At 49.6% G+C, this 20,000-nt stretch overlaps 5 protein-coding genes across 9 annotated transcripts in view; 3 read left to right on the forward strand and 2 right to left on the reverse strand.

The window, feature by feature from the left end:
- Positions 1-2,586, reverse strand: part of LOC126578231 (uncharacterized) — a 32,311-nt gene extending 29,725 nt beyond the window's left edge. For both annotated transcript variants that reach the window (XM_050240583.1, XM_050240582.1), the window contains exons 1-2: positions 1,656-2,586; positions 863-1,557 (exon numbers count right to left, since the gene is read on the reverse strand). In XM_050240583.1, the coding sequence (XP_050096540.1) occupies positions 863-1,557; positions 1,656-1,874 (914 nt within the window). In that variant the 5' untranslated portion in view covers positions 1,875-2,586. The remainder of the gene's footprint in view (positions 1-862; positions 1,558-1,655) is intronic.
- A 112-nt stretch (positions 2,587-2,698) lies between these two features.
- Positions 2,699-3,657, forward strand: LOC126575435 (uncharacterized). Of its 2 annotated transcripts, XM_050236127.1 has the most exons (3): positions 2,699-3,040; positions 3,102-3,335; positions 3,403-3,573. In XM_050236127.1, exons 1-3 carry the CDS (start codon positions 2,774-2,776, stop codon positions 3,448-3,450), a joined length of 549 nt encoding a protein of 182 aa, XP_050092084.1. In that variant the 5' UTR covers positions 2,699-2,773; the 3' UTR covers positions 3,451-3,573. The 2 variants fall into 2 exon arrangements, with proteins under 2 accessions (XP_050092084.1, XP_050092083.1); XM_050236126.1 differs by having other exon boundaries at positions 3,102-3,657.
- A 569-nt stretch (positions 3,658-4,226) lies between these two features.
- On the reverse strand, positions 4,227-4,720 carry LOC126575436 (uncharacterized zinc finger protein CG2678-like). Its single transcript, XM_050236128.1, has 2 exons — positions 4,498-4,720; positions 4,227-4,436 (listed from the first exon to the last, which is right to left on the reverse strand). The coding sequence occupies exons 1-2, from the start codon at positions 4,693-4,695 to the stop codon at positions 4,227-4,229; spliced, it is 408 nt and encodes a 135-aa protein (XP_050092085.1). The 5' UTR covers positions 4,696-4,720.
- A 139-nt stretch (positions 4,721-4,859) lies between these two features.
- Positions 4,860-16,371, forward strand: LOC126575180 (uncharacterized). Its single transcript, XM_050235744.1, has 3 exons — positions 4,860-4,963; positions 6,247-7,121; positions 7,205-16,371. The coding sequence occupies exons 2-3, from the start codon at positions 6,257-6,259 to the stop codon at positions 15,481-15,483; spliced, it is 9,144 nt and encodes a 3,047-aa protein (XP_050091701.1). The 5' UTR covers positions 4,860-4,963; positions 6,247-6,256; the 3' UTR covers positions 15,484-16,371.
- A 1,912-nt stretch (positions 16,372-18,283) lies between these two features.
- The window catches only part of LOC126578502 (kinesin-like protein KIF12), a 6,850-nt gene continuing 5,133 nt past the window's right edge, over positions 18,284-20,000 (forward strand). For all 3 annotated transcript variants that reach the window (XM_050241125.1, XM_050241127.1, XM_050241126.1), the window contains exon 1: positions 18,284-19,014. In XM_050241125.1, the coding sequence (XP_050097082.1) occupies positions 18,542-19,014 (473 nt within the window). In that variant the 5' untranslated portion in view covers positions 18,284-18,541. The remainder of the gene's footprint in view (positions 19,015-20,000) is intronic.

Consider the following 20,000-nt stretch of genomic DNA (forward strand, 5'->3'; position numbering starts at 1 on the left):
GGAAGATTTCATCATGTCTACCACCGTACTATGGGGCGAGAAACACCCAAGCGCTATCATGATTCGACGCCTTCGCCTGGAAATGATTAACAGAAAAAGGGGGAAAACAAAGGACCGTCGGGCCGGCACAGGAAAGCTGAGCTCTACGACCCTTCTCTAGCCAACTCGGTTACATCGTTGGCATCCATCTCAAGAACCCTCCCGCCCGCCGGGCATCACTCGCACCATCTGGCTGCGCATGTGCAACTGATGGCTTACGGGCATCGCGTCATCTCTCCCCCTTCCTTCCAACGGAGATGAATCTGAAATCAATGCGTGGACACGCGCATCTTCCCCCAAAAAGGACGCCAAGCGCGCTCGGTTTGTGGCGTTGTTTGCACACTCCTGACCAACTAATACTACCACAGCACCAGATGCAATCTCTAGTGCATCGTTCCCATTCTCGCTCATGTAGTATCACACCAGATTGCCGGAAATTTATTACAGCGCCGGGGCCAATGGTTTTGGTTTTGCGAGTGCAATTCACAACCCGTGGCGCCATCCATCGGTAGCGATGAAGTAATGCTTTCTTCAGCACCGAACAGGAAAACCTATTCTTAGACGCCCGTCCGCTGGCCGTGTAGTTTTATTGCAAGATTCCTTGGCATCGATTGCCGGCCGGAGAAGACCCGAGCCAGGTGCATACGCTAGTGCAACGCTCGCTCTAGCTTCGCGCGCGATATGAAGCCGTTTCTTCAAGCAATCGAAGTAGTCAATTTCGAACCATTTTTTCCTAGCCTACTGTATTCTCAATCTGAACAAATTCAACAAACAATTCAGACTAAAACTAGCATAAGGGCAAAATTAAATAGAGTTTACTTACAATTTTACGGCACGTTTCCGTGCGGCCACCGTAAACCGCTGCTTGTAGCTCCGGTATTTCACCTTTATCCTTGGTTTGCCCTCCTCTGCCAGGGAATCGTTGCTGTCGGAACTAGCACCAAATCGAACCAGCTTGCTTTCCGGAAACACAACGGCATCCACACCATTGTCCTCCTCTTCCGGTTCGTCTTCCTCCTCCGGCTCATCATCGCCGTCCTCATCATCCTCTGTAAACACCTGCACCACGTCGTCTTCCTCTTCCTCGGCCTCATGCTCGTCATGCTCCAGCTCCTCATAGTCCTCACGATCACTTCCGCGGGAAAGTTTACGCTTTTCCCCGCGCCTTACTGGCGTCTTCTCGGTGCCGGCGATATCATCCTCATCCGTATACTCGTCGGTGCTAAGTTCCTGCTTCTCCGACTCATCCAACGATTCGTGCGATCCGATGCGATCGGTAGTCTCCACGTAGATGTCTTCGTCCTCATCCTCGTCCATCTCTAGGAAATCATCATCATCCTCCCGCTGGGGATGCTCATTCTCATCATCCTCGTCGATGGAAAATATTTCCTCCTCCGGACTTTTCACGCCGCTGGCGGTGTCTTTCGGGTCCGTGTAGGACTTTTCCGGTGAGCTTTCAATCTCGACCGTCTCTTCCAGCTCGGCACATTCTTCCTGTTGGTCAGCGGCAATATTTGGCTACAAATAAAAATAGAAAAATTAAGCGTTTAGTCCCGAGAACGAAACTGGCTCGCTTGTGTTGGTGCAAACATGCAGCGCAGGTGTTAGTGGCATACCTTTTCTGGCGTAACTCTGCCGGAAGGTACCGCCGGCGGTAGTTCCTCCGCTTCCGCTTCCTTGCTACTGCTTTGCACCGTGTCTGGCTCGTCCGTTGATTGTTTTCCATCCGGATGATCGCTGGTGGAAACGATTGCTTCGTCGGCGGGCTCCGGAAGTTCACCTCCCTCTTCTTGCTGCGCTGTTGCTGGTGCTGCTGCTGCGCTGGCTGGTTCCATATCTGTAAAGTCTGGCGGACGTGGTGTGTCGCTCGCCGGCGGATCGGCCGTATGTTTGCGCTGCTGCCGATGATGGTGATGATAGTGTCGCTCTTCACGGATTGATAAAACGCACCGTCGTGGTCGTGGTGGTGCGTTAGCGGGCTTTTTACATTCGTGTGACCTTCTTCGCTTCCACCGAGACCGAGCCGCGAGCGAACAAACGCGCCTTATCAATCTTTCACCGTCAACCCTACTGCTGCGTGACGCGTCTCCCTGTATCGCACCAAACGCACTTCACTTCGCGCATGTATTTCAACGAGCCAACGAGAACGTGGCGTGCAGCCGCAGCAAATTCCCTGACTCCGGAGCCAATTTTGCACGCACAGCAAAACTTCACGCCGATTACTGCCACGGCACTCGGCCTCTGGTGAACGTGTAAAATCACAGAAATCGAAAAAAAAGGAACCAAGAACCTAAACTCCCATGGCGGGCGCACTATCAACCCTCCACCCCCGATGCTCGCAAAAAAAATTGTTGTTTGCAAATCCTCACTCACATCCGCGCGGTTGTTGTTGGGCACAAAGCAGGCGATTATTTTCCGACGGTTCCCTCGGTATCCTTAAACCAAGCGCAAGCAAGGAGGCTGTTTTTGTGGAAAACTACGTGGAAAATCGAGGAAAATGGAACCGCGGAAAAAGGAGCTAAATTTTCTTTGCACGCACCCGGTAACACAGTCCACACACACACACACTTTTCTACTTTTTTTACCTCTTTGTTTTCAAGCCTTTTTTGACACTCAAATGTCACTTGGCGTTTAGCAGTGAGCGAGTGGGCGAGTGGAAGTTTCAAACACGAGCTGTCATCACGCGTCGCAACAGTTTTTTATTTGGGTCTTTTGGAGGATTTTACAAGAACTTATGACTAAAATGCCGCTTGTGGAGGTGGAACTAGATTCTAGTGTTGTTACCAAAGCATGTGCCGTGCAGTTAGTACGAAGTATCATCGAATTTTTGCTGTACGACCGACTGCAAATTCCGCTGCCGTACGGTGCGTTCCGGGAGCTGGTCAAATCGAGAACTCTGCCGATTGAGGACGATTTACCCGTTCGGGGAGCGGATATAAAGTTGAGAAAAGAAATAGAGCAGGCCAAGCAGACCGTCACAAATGTGGATCTCTTGTTTGAGGTAGGTTGGTGAGGGCCAACGAACGGCTCAACGGTTACTAACGCACCCATTCCTGTTTCAGATTATCGCAGCGTGCGTTGAGCAGGATCCTTGTTTACGGGAGGTGCTGATACTGTTGGGGAGCACTATCTACACGGCAAAGGAAACATTCCACGTTAGATTGCCAGTGATTGATGTGAACCACCACGGAATTAATCACCGCCAAGACCTGAAGAAGGATCTCATGAAGCTCAACAGGGCTCTTTTTACCTCGGATGAGTTTAACTCTATTCGTCCCGTGCAGCTGCCTACGAATGTACACGTTTTGGTCAAAACCTCCAACATACCGCCAACCGTTGAGGAGGACATTTTTACTCTTTTAGACGATTACGAAGTACCACCGAAATGTCCTGTTTTTAATGTACAACTGAACTCGTCGATGGATGCGACGCGATTGAATTGCTGCAATCGATTGGAAGTGTTTCAAGATAATGCGTCCCTTGAAACGGTCTCTGCCTTTTCAGACACAGAAGCAACGACGAAAACAGCAGAAACGCCGGGAAGTTGGTTGCAGTTAAACATAATTACGCGGGGATTGAATCGATGCTCCTCGCTGATGCAGTAGAGTTGGTAGATTTAATAAAACATCGTGGACTTTATTTACCGTTGTGCACGGAATGTGTCTTTTCGTGCTCCGCCAACGCCTGTTTTGTATCAAACGACCGCTTTCAAGATTCTGTTTCACAAACCCACGGCTTGAAAAGGTTCCCATGTACGAGTCGTAAGTGAGATCGACGTTTGCTGGTTGTAACGAACCGTTTGCTGCAGTAGAGTCAAGCGTGGCGCATCACTTGTTCCTTTTGCATGTGCTTTTCGCGATGGTTATAAAATCCGCCGCGTGTCGCCAGTACTCTCGAACAGATAGTACATTTGTGTGCCTGATCACGCCAGTGCGAGCCAACGTGTTTGTTCAGCACCCAGGCGTCAATGTATGCTTTCGGACAAAGTTGGCAGCGATATGGACGCTCTCCCGTGTGGGTTTGCATGTGCCGTGTCAGATCCAAGGAGTGCAAGAAAGCTTTACCGTAGTGTTGACACTGTATCCAATTCTCGGGATCGGGCCACGCAACGTGTCTGCTCAGGGATGTCTTGTGTGAAAAACTTTTCTCGCATTTGGGACAACTGTACCGCTTCTTCTTCGGGCTGCTTAACTTATCGATATCATTCTGCTCTTCCGGTTCAGATTCTGAAACTGGAAACCAAGAGACGTCTTCGTCCTCCTCACCCTTGACGGTCGGCGACGGTTCTTTATCGCCTTGTCCGTTTGCCGACATTGGTCGATGAATTTATAGGCCGCTTGAGCTTTATCGGCGCAGGACTTGCAGATAGTTGTCGGCAACAACTCTCCTCCCTTGAGCTGCGAAAACAAGAAGGTTCTTTATTTGCCAATAGATGGTCTAGATAACGTTCCTGCTCACCTCGTCTTCGATGAAAAGGGAAAGAACCGCCGAAAGCGCAAGCATGCTGGCGGAATCGTCGTTTTTCCCCAAGTAAATATCCGCTATTTCGTAGAAATCACCTTCGAGCGACCCTGTATCGGTCAAGCATACCCGGCAAACGTTCGGCAATTTAGTGGGCAGCTTTTCGGGCGGAGATTTTGCACTAATTTCAGTCATGATTACACTTTTTCTTCGAGAAATACTAAAATCTCCGCGGCATCCTCGGAGTCAACAAAAAAAAACACACGCGTCGTATAAACAGGAGGCCGACTGAGTGCCGCTGCTCCGTGGGCAAGCGAAACGTCAAAAAGGTTCTCACGGAGCGCCATTTTCGTTTGTTTCATAAACGTGTTGGGCAGAAAAGTTGGAAAAGCCACAAAAATACGGCATCGAAACCAAGCGAAACTATTTCCGAGAGGTGCTGCTGATTCCCCGCTACGCGCAGGTAATGGAGTGCAGCTTGGTGGCATGCGGTTTGGTGGCGTAATTCGCGGATGAAAATTCGCACACGCACGCTCGGTGGTTTTCGTTGTTCTCGAGCCGTGGTTCTCGGCTTCCAAGCCCCTTCTTGCTACATAATCGGCCCTTCCTTGTGCGGCAGCTTACCTCGAGGCGCGGTACCGAGGACGCCCTACGCGCCGCTTCCTGCTCCGTCGCCGATTCGTCCCGCCCTGCAGTGAAATTACGCTTTTTTCTGCCTTTTAGTCGTTCGGTGCTTTTTACGTCTCAGTTCCCCGCGGTGACAAGTGCGCGTTTTTTCTCGGGCGACAGTTGCAGCATCTTTTCCTGCGGCAGGAAGGTGATTTCGGTGTGAAAAAGTGAGCACGCCTCTCGGTTTCGGTGGTTCCACGGGTGGCAAAGGTGTCATCGCGCGCGCGCTTTTTCCCCCCCTCCAGCGTCCCGACTCCCACAAAGTGTGCTTGTTGGCCAAGCTTGCGTCAGTCGGCGAACCACGAGTGTTTACTTTTTATGACTTGATCAAACATAAGTCGCTCCTGCGACGCATAAAGCATAATAATCCCGAAAGGTGGTTAGTGAAAGACAGGCGCAAGCAACGCATCCACGGTGCGATAGTTTGCTTTCCGCTTTCAGGCCAGAATTATGCGTCAAATTCTATGCTACACTCACGCATGTTTATCCGTACGCTGGACGGGCTTGGCGGTGTGCGTGGCTCTGCATTTTGTATGCTTCCGGCATTCGTTTCTTCTTCAGGGTCATCTCGACTCCGCACGACCGACGACTCGATGGTGCTTCGGTTCGGAGTTTCTGAGTTTTTTACGACACTAAACGTGCCGGTGAAGAAGCCCAGCAAACCGGTACGCGTGTGGTAAAGAACAATCTGAGTAAAACACGTTTCAATTTCATCATCAGAGCAGAGTGCGCGATGGGCGATGACCGTGACGTTTCACAGTTACTATACGGCGGAACACCCCACGAACACATGACCCGGTCCGTGGCGAACGACTCGAAATTTCCTCCTCCGACAACTGTTCTGGCGGGCGTTCGAGATGCCGCTGATGGTGGACGATGATAACTTTTGTCCCACGCATTTGTTTACCGACAAGATAATCATTTTAGAACGCTGTCAGCTCGGCGTGAGTCAGTCAATTGAGAACAGCCTGCTGTGTTTTCATAATGTCACCAAGAGCTACTTTCCTTTGAAAAATGAAATACGATTTGTTTTTGTGGCACATTTCTCAATCAAAATGTGTGGTTTTCTTGTTTCAGCTGAAAAATAATGGACGATGGTTTAGCAACTGCAACCATTGATGCTGTCCGTAGCCCCGAAAAACCAGATTCTCAAAGCATCCAAATCAAAGAAGCCAACAGCAACCCGATTTCACACCAGTCATCACTACCGCCGACAGATGTGTCACCATCATCTGCCGATGATAAAGCCCAAAACAGTAGTGCGGAGTCGAATCAGCACCATGGAGGTGAATATGAACTTGGCTCGTTATCTACCCACTCCGACCTCAACGGGGACGCAAAGGAGGAGGTGGATGATGCGGATATGCTCAGCACTAAAGTTACGACCGAAGATCGGTTACTCCCAGATACGCTTCCAAGTGAAGAGCCCAGTCAAACGTGCTCGAAAGAAGATTCGGAAGAAAGCCATCTACCGAAGGGAAATGATGCTGTGAATGCAATAGAAACAAGTGATGATGCTTCTTTGCAAAATGAACCCATCGATAAAGTGCCGGTGGATTCGAAGTGCAAAGCGAGTGATCAATTGAACGGAGAAGATCCAGGGTTGTCCCTAGAAAATATCGACACAAGCGGGACAACAAGTGATGTTGCGCGAGGAAATGTGCCCAGTTGTGATGAACAAATCGTCAACAATGACGAAGTACGAACAGCAGAGCAAACTAGTAGTCCCGTTGAACAATCGGTGAATGAAGAATTACGGACGGGAGCGAATGATAGTGAAGTGGAGTTAAGTCAGAACAAGTGTGATCCTGCGTCGCAAAAGATGATCCCCATAGAAGAAGGCGTGGCGACGGAAGAAAAGCAAGCTATGCTCAGGTTGCAAGGGGCAACTGAGATTAGTGATGCTGATGCGATTAGTGCAGATAGTATAGCATTTAAAAGCCGGCCAATCGGTAAGTAGTGGAAAATGCGCGAAATTCGTTTATGCTCAGCAAAAGGGAAAATTAAAATTGGTTGGTATTTCTCTCTCACACAGATATACAAACCAGGTTGGCACCAGAAGATGAACAAGGCGAAGTTCAACCGATGGAAATGATGAGTAGAGGTATTGCAGCAACGAATCTACTAAAACGTCGTGCATCAGAAACGCCACTGCAAGATGAAGGCGACTGTCGCAGAACAACGTTGGATGGTGAATTACAATCGTGGTTTCCAAAGCAAATGAAAATGTGCGATGAAATAGCAACAGAACCAACTGCGGATGAGATGTCCATCGCGGAACCCGAAGTGAATAATGCCCATGAGTCGGAACCTAACACACATCCGGTCAATGCAAACCAAATGCAAATGAGCGATGAAATAGCAACAGAACCAACTGCGGATAAAAAGTCCATAGCGGAACCCGAAGAGAATATTGCCCATGAGTCGGAACTAAACACACATGCGGACACCATCTCACACCACAGTTCGATGGATTCTAGTAAATTACCTACACACATGCTCAACGATTTTCCAGCGGATCAGCCACCAACAGCATCAAAGCCACCCTGTAGCAGCAACCTGGAAACGGCAAATGAAGCTACTGCAGTTCAAGAGTCGCATGCCGAGAACGAAGAAAATAGCAGCAGCGATAGTTCTAGTTCCTCTGAAAGTTCTTCATCGTCATCGTCCTCCTCTTCGTCTTCGGAAAGTGATGACTCGGATGATGAGGCAGAAGATTCGCAGAAAGATACCTCCGAGAAAAAGGTAGCGGCGGAGAATGAACCCGCAGCGATGGGGTATCAGGCGCATCAGCCTGCACCACCAACAGCACCAAAAGAATGTCTCGAAATACCGGAAGCCCCCAACAACCACAGTGGCGCCGAGAGCAGTCGAGACAGCACCGCGATGGAAATAGGTGAATCTGGAGATTCTTATGAGGAAGATGAACATGAGGGAGTGAAAAATCAAGAAGATGAAGCGAAAATAACGCGCAGTGAGGGATTGAAACTTTCCATTTCCCTAAAACGATCGTCTAACGTTGCGACACCAACTGGGCACAAAGACGAGTCAGTGGCAACAAAATCGAAGCCCACTACGTTGGGAGCAGCTGCAACGCTACTACCGCAGCCGGTTGATTTCAGTAATCTGCTTAAGCAGGGCTTGTTTAATGAACGGCGAGAATTGATCAAAATTGATTACAATCATGCAAACAACATCAATGATCATCATCATCAGCAGCAACAGCAGCAACCACCTTTGATTCACCCGCAGCAATATCCTTTGCAACACTGGAGTGAACGAACCGTCACATCTGACAGTGCGGGGAACAACGTGGGGGCTTTCAACCATTTTACGGGCACAAATGCAACTTCAGTGTCGCGGTTACTTCCACCCACTTTGGACGAGTCGTCTGATACCATGGATGAAGACAATCGATTGGTGATAGCCGAGAAGCAGCAGCGACGATACAGAAAAAAGGCCAACAATGGCAATCAATCTTCACTGTTGCAAACGGCACTTGCTACATCGGGAAAGCTGAATGCGGCAGCTACAGTTGCCACTTACAATCAACAGCTGCTTCAGCTGCAGGAACAGTACAGGCAAGCTCAGCGCCAACAGTCACTCCCCTACCCAATGCAAACTGTTCCACCACAGCTAATGCAGAATTTCGGTCGAATACCTGGTGATTATGGTGGTGGTACTTATGCCGGTGATACTGCGACCATGGCAGGGAACGTTAATGCACACCCGTCTTATAATACACTTACGCCATCGATGAACGCTGGATTGCAGCATCCTTCGTCACTGTTTACAGCATCGCATATGACCGTTGGAAAACCTGAGCTTAACACTACAAAAGCTAACAATAAGTCTGGCGAATCGAGGAAGAAAAGTAAAACCAAAGCAGGGACTGCTGCTGTTCCTAGAGAGCCAATTGCGCATGCACCATCGCTTAAGAAAAACAAGGCGTCTAAAAAGGTGATAAGCGATGCAATCATCCAGCAGCAAACGCACCACACCTCGGCCACTAGCTTGGCGAAGGCAGCAATCGAGAGTTCTGCTGCAGTGCCTACAACAACCACTGCACAATTGCCGTTGGAGAGGAAAAAGGATAAGAAAAAGGTTTTCCTATGCTCTGCATGCGGAACACATTACGAAAACTGGAATCTGTTTGTCCATATGCTAGAAGTGCACCGAAAACACATCTGTCTATACTGCCTGGGTATCTTTCAATCCGCCGATCGGTTAGTTAACCACTTGGAAACGAAACACAGCGTGATGAGGAAGCAGTACAGTGGTTTAGCCGAATACATACAACATCATCAACGGCAGAGGATTGTGGCAAAATTTGGCGAATCTACAATCCGTCCTGAACAATTGGAAGAGCTTGCTTCGAAAGCGAGTATGGGACATCAACAATTCTTTTTGATGTGTTCTCGGTGTGAACATCTGTTTGAATGTTCCGGTAATCCGATAGCGAATGACGAAGAACACATCATTAAGCACAATTGTGCTGACTTTGTGCAAGCATGCAGCAACTGCGGTGAACTTAAGATGTCCAAACATCGATGTGGAGGAATGAAAGGTGAAGAAGACGGCCTGGGACTAACGAAGAAGAAACAGCCGAAGAAAACGGTACCCAAGGGGGTAAGCGATATCAACAAACCATCGCTACCATCGGATGCTGCCAGAGCAATGGTGGATGTAAATGGGGTTTTAACAGATCAGAACGGTTACCCTTCGACGGCGTCGTACTATTTTCACAATCAAAACCAGCACAATGTTCCGATGCCCGGTAATGGCGGCGAGTGGGGCGGTTTTAATCGATCTGCAGGATTGTCGATCGATGATCAGCGTTATCTGTTTCCCAATAAGCACACCGAAACACAGCATCAACATGAAATGCAGCGGCTTCAAGATTCGAATGTGAATGATCACCACCGAACACCACCATCGGCACCGCTGCAATCGGTTCAGTCGAGCATTCTATCCTCGATGCCGTCGCGGGATGGGGCGGTGTCTGCTGAACCACATGCAACCATAAACGGCGAACATTATGCGGATGAACCGGAGCAGAATGTTGTTCCTTCTGTGGTACTACCTCCCAGCGATAATTCAGTTGAAGACACGGGAAAGATGGCATCAGAGTCTAGTAATCCTCCAGCTATCGCCGTGACTCCTTTAGTGCCAAAGTTAAAGGTAAAAATCCCCATTCAATATATCAACTCAATTGAAAGTGAAGAATCGTCTAGCGACAGTGAATTAGATGAAGAAGAGGAGGGGGAGGAAGAAGAAGATGAATATGACGATGAAGAGGAAGATGACAATGATGAAAAAGAAAAGACAAGTAAGGAGGATGAACGCTCGTCTGATGCTGTTATTCCGGCTGCTGCTGTTGCTGCCGCTGAATCATCCTCAAGTGTCAGTGAGAACTATGATGCGCCCTTAGCTGTTCCCGAAAGCAGTGCGAATCCCGCAAATCAGCAGTTCACTACAGAAGACTCCCTGAAGCTTGACAGTCAAGAGCCAGTTCGTGTGGAAACTGATAGCACTGCACCACAAGCAACGGAACCGATCGACGATAAAGATGAAGTGGAAACCAACGATATGTCATCAGAACAGCAAGAGGATGTACCGATGGATATTGACGAATCCATCTCGGGGCATATTCACCGAGTGCAACAACCGCAAAGTGTAGTAGCAGAGCCAACGCAAGATATTCAAGCATCATCAACGACGAATGATCAACAGCACTCGTCTACTGTCGGTGCAGATGTTGAACACGGAGAACATCAGAATACTAGCGCTGTTTCTATGGAAACTGATCCAGTGAAAGATGACGACAAAGAGGCGACGGTGGAAAATGTCGATTCGCAGGACCAGCAACAAGTAGATACGCCATCGGTGTTTGCTGGAATCGGGTCTCCAGCAACCAGTCGCAATGACATTGAATGTGAGAAAGACAGCAAGGAAGCCGATATAGACGACGAATCCAATGCGTCAAAAGTGTTTGAACCGACAAATGATCCGATGCCAACAGAAGAGAACAAAACTACCCCCACCGATCCAGATGGCCTCGTGATAGCCGATGATGACGCTCAGTTGTTTCATCTTACGCTGGATGAACCTTTGGATCGGATTCCAGTGCGCGAGTTTGTTAAAATATGTCTTCGAGAAACGGCACGCTTCTGTCTGTACTGTAATCATGCGCGGAGGATCGCCGTCAACGGCAGACAGCTCGTACTGCACATCATAGCTATGCACCGTTTTCAGGCCACGGTCAACAGTATCACCGGAGAGGAGTTGCTGCCCGATACGATCTTGCATCGTTTCCGTTCCTCGCTTAACGATCTCGAAGGCGCCTACCTGAACGTGGAGACGTTCGACGACAGCTGGTCGCTCGAGCAGCGTAGTTCCGTACCGTTTATGAAACAATTCGAGTGCTTCCAGTGTCGGTTTGTGACGGTCGTGCACAAGGAGCTGTATCTGCACAATCGCAAGATGCACCAGAAGTCGGTGCTGTTTTGTTTGATTTGCAAGGCGAACTTTTTCAGTTACAGTGAGCTGCTGTGTCATATGTGTCCCGGTGTGGCGAATCGTATGAGCATCCTTGACTACTCGTTCCGCTGTTGTGTGTGCAACATGGACGGTATACCGTCCGCGTTCCGGCTGATGGTGCATCTACGCAAACGGCATTTTGCGTGCGACGTGTGTCTGGAAGAATGTCAGGATCAGGCACGACTTTCAAATCATGTTTGGAAGCACAAGCTGAACCATCTGTGCTACCGCTGCGGATTAAGCTATCGCAATAAGGACGACATCTTGAAGCATCTCTTCTGGAAGCACGGCACTGAAGGGGTACTGTGTAAGCGTTGCTTGAAGAAAAAGTGGCCCCATGTTTACCATTTCTGTGCACCACCGGCACAGTATACTTGCGAAGTGTGCCAGGTATCGTTTGAACGATCCGTAGCCCTAAAAGTACATCAGCGATTGCACAATGGTGAGGCAAAGTACCCCTGCATGGAAGATGGCTGCGAAAAACGTTTCATTTCGAAGAAGCTGCTTCTTAAACACGTCCAACGGCACTATCCGGAAGAGCAGCGGTCCATGGCTGCTGCCGAAGGTGAGGTGAAGACGGAAGATAAACTGGACGAGGATAGCACTGCTCCAAAGGATGAACAACAGGAGCAAACGAAAGCCATGGTGACGCAAAATGGTTCCATTGACGAGCGAAGTGGTAAAGAAGATGATTGCCCGGCGTCAGGCACGACTGCTGAACACGGCAAGGACGGACAGAGTGAAGAAAACCCTACAAACACGGTGAAAGAGGAATCGGAAGTGGCAGAAAGTTCGGCCAAGCTTGAAGACTCTAAAGATGAGACAAAAGCAAAGCCAATGGATGTCACCGATGCGGTCGTTACCGACAGTAAGGCTGCATCCGATCGTGATTCTGCACAATCTCAGCCCAGTATTACCGCACCCGCGAACGATGTGAACACGACGCCATCGAAGAAATCGAAGAAAAAGAGAAAAGGAAAGGACGATGGCATGTCGTTAGATGACTTGATGGATCTACCGGCCTTGAATCTATCCGAGAGTGACAGCAGTGACGATTCGGATAATGAGAATTCAAATGTAAGCTCTGCTTCGAGGCAATTCAAAAACTGGTCCAAAAGCAGAACCACTGATAGTGCACTGGTTGCAGACGATGCGGATCAGGAAGATAATGCCGACCCTTCGACAGATCCATCAGGCAGCGAGCTAGTAGGGGATGGAAGAAAGACTGCTGCTGGCCAGTGGATGGATGAGCAGAAAGGTGCAAACTTTGACAATGATGAGACGAAAGAAGGTGGGCTGGGCGAATCGGATGGCGCCACCGTGTCTGATCCAATAGCCAACATTTGGAACAACTTCAAACGCTTTCAAGCAAACCGCACGATCAGCCGTCGACAGTCAGCGACAGTGGACGAAGAGCAACGCCAGGAGGACGAGCTGGTCGAGCGAATGCTGAAGAACACCATCCTGCACGTGACGCAATCGGATCATGACTACAGCCTGATGTACAAGCCCATCAATGCCGAGGCCGATATGAGCGAGTCACAAGAACCGATTGGAAGGCAGGAGTCGTTACTGCTCAAATCGAAGGATGAGCTTGCAAAGGAGAAGGACGGACGACATGTTGGCAAAACAAACTCTCCTCGGAGGCGCCGTGCTCATTCATCGGACAGTGACGATAGCAGTGGTTCCGATTCGAGCTGTAACTGTGGGTCCAATTGCAGCTGTAGCTCCTCTAGCAGTAGTTCCAGCGGTAGTAACAGTTCCAGCTCCAGTTCGGATTCGGACAGTTCCGACGATAATACTACGACAGCAACAACGAACAAAAAGACGTCCTCATCGAGGCAAAAGAAAGACAATGGAAAGATACGTAGCGATAGCAAAAGGGACGATGCTGAGGCGCGCGCTGAGCGGGAAGAACAGAAGCCACCACCAGAACCGGCCGAGCCGGTTGATCCGGACAGCGTGATCGTTACGTCCGACCTGGAAACCGACGAGTCCGAGACGGATGAGGACTTTTATGACGAAAATCCACAGAAGATGGCATCCCAGATACTGGCCGAGAAGCGCCGGCAGTTGTTTGCACAAACGTACAGCAGCAGTGCGAACAGCAACAGCTCACTGAATGCAACAAACACGATGAATTACGGTATCGTTGAGAACAGTCGCCCCTCAACGCCTTCGTTGCCACCAGAGGAACAGCAGCAACAACTGCAGCAGGAAGAGTCTGGCAAGAAGAAGTTGAAGATGAAGAAGCGAAAGCGTGAACGTAAATCGTCCAAACGGCAGATGTCACCACACCTCGTTCCAATGTCTTTGGAAGCAATGATGACAGCCGCTTCGACGCAAGGACCACCGGCTAGTGTTGCTGGTGGTATTTCCGATCAATGGGCAACAGGAGCTGGCAATTATGTATCCCACATGCAGACAAATCACTCACTAGCGATGCAGTTCGATGGGGTATCAATCGAAACATCAGCAACGGAAGTACCGTCGACACCGGGAGCAACACACCCGGGATCCCTTGGGTTGCCGTATCCAGGAATGACCGCAGGAGTGACAGATGATTCGTCGAAGATAAGTACCCCGCGCCTGAGCACCGGTAACAACTCTGAAACGGACGCACCCCTGAAGCGGTCTCAGCGTAGCCGAAAGCCGAACAAGTTCTACGGTTACACGAGCGACGACGAAAGCTTGGCAGGCGCTTTGCCCGGTATTCCTCTGTCGACAAATCCGGAAAAATCAATCCTCTCGCTCATGAAACCAACACCACCACCGAACCTCGTGTGGAGCAAAGAAGACCTCCCATCACCGCCCAGCAAGTCGAGCAAGGTGTCCGGAACCGGTAGTCGGTCAACTCAGCAATCAACTCCCATAACATCGAGACGTAACTCTGGCATTGGCTTTTCAACGCTGGACGAATCGTTCAGTGGAAGTATGGCTGGGCTCGCTCAACAAACGGCGTCACAACCGATTGCTCCACCATCGTTGCAGGCTGCCCTGGGAGCAGCGGTGCTTGCCGCGTCCGCTTCGATGCCATACTCTTCCTCCTCATGTCTTACTCCCGATCAGCGTCCTCCTTTGCCAAAGCTGAAGCTATCGTTGGGCAAAAAGTCTCGCACAAGTTCCACACCGTCAGCGAAGCGTCCATTGAAGGCTGCCAATCGACGTCGCACTTTGACTCCCAAAACTCCCAAATCAGCACCTCCGATGGGTGGTGGATTTGGTGGTATGGTTCCTGCGGCCCCGTTGACTGCTCCGATCGCTACACTGTCACCCTTGCCCACGACCGTCGATGTGGCTACCGGTTATATGATCCCGACCGTACCGGAGCAGCTCCCCAAAGTACCACCCATCGGCTCATTCCCCAGTGTGCAGACGGAGTACTTCCGGCCGAACCAAATCCGTGTACCGGCCGGTTGGCGACCACCGCGTGAAGGTGAATCCGTCTATTGCTACTGCCGGTGCCCATATGACGAGGTATCGGAGATGATCGCTTGTGACGATGAAAACTGTCGCATCGAGTGGTTCCATTTCGAGTGTGTCGGTATCATTATGCCTCCAAAGGGCAAGTGGTACTGTCCGGAGTGTATATCCAAGCATCCGCCACAAACCGATGCCGCTGACGAGGATCATCTCGGCGGTGGCCAACCGCAGCGGCAACACCCATCGATGGCATTCGCTGCTGCTAATGGACCCGCTGGGCTGGCGGGGTTGCCACCGCAGCCACCAACGACATCGTCACTTTCCGGACTGTGGGGCAGCTCACAACCGTAAAAACGCTTATTACACCTTATCCACTCTTCAACCAACAATATCGTTCACTTAACTTTAATTCGATTTTACGGCAACAGGAGTAGGAAGCGGTTAGGGCCCTCTGTTTTAAATTAGGATATCGTTCGTTTGCCCGGGAATTAGCATTACGACGCGCTCGTTACACATACATCGTACGTAGAAAAGCTAGATCAACCCAGAGCCCAGGGATCTCCGCAGGCGGGTCGGTACGGGCTGTATCTTTGGCTAATTATCGTAACAGTAATAAAACGGACACACGGAATGCCGTCGCCACGTTGTTCGTTTCCATCGAGCACCACTTTTTCATGTTACAATACTAGAATTGGCACGACTAACTGAGCAGGCGACGGTGGCGGCAGCAGCACAACGACGGCGTCTGCAACAGTAGATCTTCCGTGTTTCTGTGCATGTGTGTCTGTGTGTGTGCGTGTGTGTGATTGTAAAGGGTGATCTGTGTATGATAAGCGCATAGAGTTTCCGATATCCTGATTAGAAATAGTATCAACCGAAGCGCAGTAGCAGCAGAACGGCGTTTACTTATAGAAATATGCATCGGAGAGCACTTGGCTAGAAACGATCAATCGGTTGGGTGACCGCAGCGTGAATCTACTCTTGGAGTGCTGCATTTAAAAGAAGCAGAAATCTTATTGAGCTCTCGCTCTTTAACTTTACACTTAACCGACCATGCTCTAGTGGCTATTATTGCAAAGCGTAACAGTGTAACTTCGTCGTCGACGGCGACAATGACGATGACAACGAAGAAGCAAACGGGCACCGCGCGCATAGGAAGGAGAGGTTTAGATCTCTGAAAACTATTTAGTGAGGGAATAAAAGATAAAAAAAAATCTTAATTATATAGCAAACCACAAACTCAACTTTCTCCGCTCAATGACCTGAAAGAAACGCAGCAACTTACCTTCACAAATCCCCCCCTGACTCACTTGTGGTTCGCTTTGTGATCGCTATCATCTGGTCGTTCTTTCCTCCCAGCAAGGCGCTTTCAAAGGATATGCGCCTCAACCAATTCTGTGACGTCATACAGTAGGCCACTCGGCGCGCGGCCAACACTATTAGTACAGGTGACCCTCGAACGTTCGCTTTCATTCGAGTAGTGACCACCGATGAGTGCGGTAGTGGTCCTTCTTGTGTTCCATCCTGGCAGTGCTCGTGTGTTAGTAACGGTTGTGCGGTTGTGTAAGTGGTTTCCGGGGGAGGTCCTAACGGTTTGTCTAGCGAGTGTAGAATCCAGTGGCGACTGCGACGTGATTTTCTGATAAAATGTTTGTGCTGCAACTGAAAATAGGGGAAAAGGAATCGCGTACGGCAACTGTTTGTTTGTTCCAGTGGCATTTCCCAGCCGTTAATGGATTTTCTGGTGATTCTCCTGTCCGTTCGGTGTCCACGTGTCCACGTTGTCCCGTTACGTTTCTTCATAGTGCCGGCTAATGAGCATGATTTTGTGAATAGTATGCGCCACATTCTACCACTGTTGATCATTATTCTGTATTTGGGACACTCCGTGAAGTTGGTGGGCACCCTTCTTGTCGACGATAGCATCTCGGCTACACTACGCTGCTGCCGGTATTCCCTCGCATGGGGGAGTGCGCGCGTTGCATCATGAATAATTAAGGAATCAATTTGGAGAGGGCAGGAAGGGGAATCGGCGCCGTTCATTGACGGTGAATATTACTCGAACATCGAATGGCCACCTTCGCCAGCCCGGGACTAGACAAAAGTTTACCTACATTACTCCTTCCTTGCGAGCGGAAAGAAAGGATCATAAGTTATGCAACGGGGACGACGGGGTCCCTAATGCTCATACCCCATGAAGCTGTGTGTTGACACCTCGCCACACGAGTCCTGGAGTTGAAAAAGGTGTTCGATTGACCACTACGGCACTTCTGGGTTACTCAAACAACTCCAGTAATCCCTGGAAAGCGTGCATCCCGGTGTCTCGATGTGCCCACCGGTTGACCACCCAGTTGGTGAGGCCAGTTTTTCGTTTGTCAACAGCCATTTGGCCACTGGCCATCGTGTGCCACGCCACATTCCGGTACAAACACCACGGTGTATGTCTTGGGTCCTTCGCGTTGCTTAATGGATGAATAGTTAACGTGTAATTGAACTTCCTTTCGTGGCGTGGACTCGTTTGATTGATTGATTGAAAATGAATTAGAAAGTGAGTTTCGGCCGACCCGATGGGGGCCTTAGCGGCTCCGTGCGGAAGGGGATAATGATGATAGTATAGAGGAGCTGCAGTAGGCTGTTTCTTCATCAAGCCTCGCCTCTGTTCTGTTGAAGATCCTTTTCCGTTCGCGTTCCATTTTAGTTTCACCTTCTAGCCACAGGTTAAGTAGCTATAATTGCATCGACCTGATTCGCCTTATGTTCCTTTCGTCAAACGTTGAATGATGTCCTCAAACCATTAGCTTTCGGGGTCACCTCTTGCAGCACTTGAGCCAAGCAACTTGAGCCAGAAATAATCCCGCTCGAATTGACTGATCAGGGCCAACAACCATTTAATTTCGTCTATTGCTTCCAATGTAAGTCCTCACTACTCTATCCTGCAATTAGCTGAACTCGCTGTGATCGTCCTGTAATTTGTGATCAAGTGAACGTGAGCGTGAGCTTCATGCACTGGTCGAAGCATTATCGAAATTGTCGATGACCTGGATGTCCGTCCGCCCAAACGTAGCAATGAAACAAGAAAATGGTATTAATTTTTCAGCGTTTGTGTCCCATAAAAGTGACATGTCACACCCTCCTTCATCAAGGACAATCTAACACGTGCGCAGTGTACCGGGACTAGTGGGCGAACAAAGAATCGTGCCGATGTAAGGATGAACAAAAAGTTAGTTGCGCTCTTCACCCACCCGCAAAGGCAAACAAATCTTCAATCTAATGACAAACATACGCTAGCAATCACACTAAACACGACGCGTCCTGGTGCTAGTGCGCGGTCTGTGGTGTGTCGTTGAATAGAAAGTGTCCGTGTGTTTTTTGACTTTCCGTTCACACGTTAGTTCTTGCCGGTTGCGCCATGGTGTACAAACCGCCGGGCACTTCCATCTCGTCACGTGGTCTCTCATCATCGCATGGTTCTACGTCGAGTTTACTGCATCGCATCGGACATGGTGAAGTTGCACAGTCACTGTCGAACCTGAACAGCTACGGACGTGGTGGTGATACACGTGGCCGCGGTCCACGAGCACCGGCAACCGGAGCCGGAAGTGGCGATCAGCGAGGTTCGCGCAAGCAATCGAACAACATGAACGAATCGATGGTGTCCGCGGCAGGCGGTGTGATGAAGCGATCGAACAGTCTCAACAATAAGTACAACAATGGTCAAGCCCAGGCGCGCCGCTCCAACAGCACCGAACGGATGAACAATGGAGCCATCGTGTACAACCGTGGTCGCAGTCCGCTGCGGAATTCCACCACAAACCTGAGCGGCAACACCAATGGAAGCATCGGAAGAAATCAGCGTGTCCTGATCCGTTCCAGAGGCAACGAGTAAGTGTGAATGAGGCCTGCTGAATATATTTTGCTGGTTTGTCCTCGATATAACCTTCATTATCCTACAGCTCAGGGTCAGAGTGTGAACACGATGAAGCTCACAAGAGAATTTGAACATTTCGTGCGATAGAAAGCCGACTCGTATGGGAAATATTCAAAAATCGATGGGTAACATGTTGTACGACACGTTTGTGTGGCGTTAGCGGCGCTCAGGATTACAACGAAAGCAACTGCTGTGCTACAGGATGTCACTGACCTTGCTTCTGCTAGATTTGAACGTGGTGCTTTACGGGGTTGTCGTCAGAAACATTATAGGTTCGGGGTTTATGTGGGAACCATTATTAAAAGGATGACACGATGACATAGTGAAACGCCCCGGACATAGTCACGCAAGTTCTGGTCAAACAAGTTGGTGACTAACGCTTTACAATATTCGTTAAGGCCGCCTTTTCGTGCGGTGTTTCAGCAATATTCCTGTCCAACGCATTAATGTATTGTGATGGATCAGTTACCCCCCCGACTATCCTTGGTCTATCTCTGGCGGTTTAATTATTTGATAACAACATTTGAAACTCGAAACTCATTACAATGAGGTGTCAGGAATGGAAGGTGGTGTGTTATCGAAACATTGAATATCGCTTCTCGAGCAGAGCGCTTTTAAATGATTGGTATGAAAAAAAAACCGTTCCTATCAGCATCGGTTGTGGCGTGCGCTAGTGGTATGATCATTACCCCGTACCACTGATCGGGAGCAGCGATAATGGTGGCCTTTTCACTGGTTAGCAGCAACACGACGAGAAAGGTTAACCCGCGAAGCTAATAAGCGTCACGAGACAACGGCGGAATGCGTCAGACACCTGGTGATCACCTGATGCGGAATCGCTACGGCACGAAAACATGTGCCTTCAATTGAAACGAACAACAACGAACCGGGTGGACATGACTGACCCGAGGCCAGAAGCGGCACCGTGCACCTGATACGG

This window comes from Anopheles aquasalis, chromosome 3 (assembly GCF_943734665.1).
Source record: "Anopheles aquasalis chromosome 3, idAnoAquaMG_Q_19, whole genome shotgun sequence".
Taxonomy (NCBI): Eukaryota; Metazoa; Arthropoda; class Insecta; order Diptera; family Culicidae; genus Anopheles; species Anopheles aquasalis.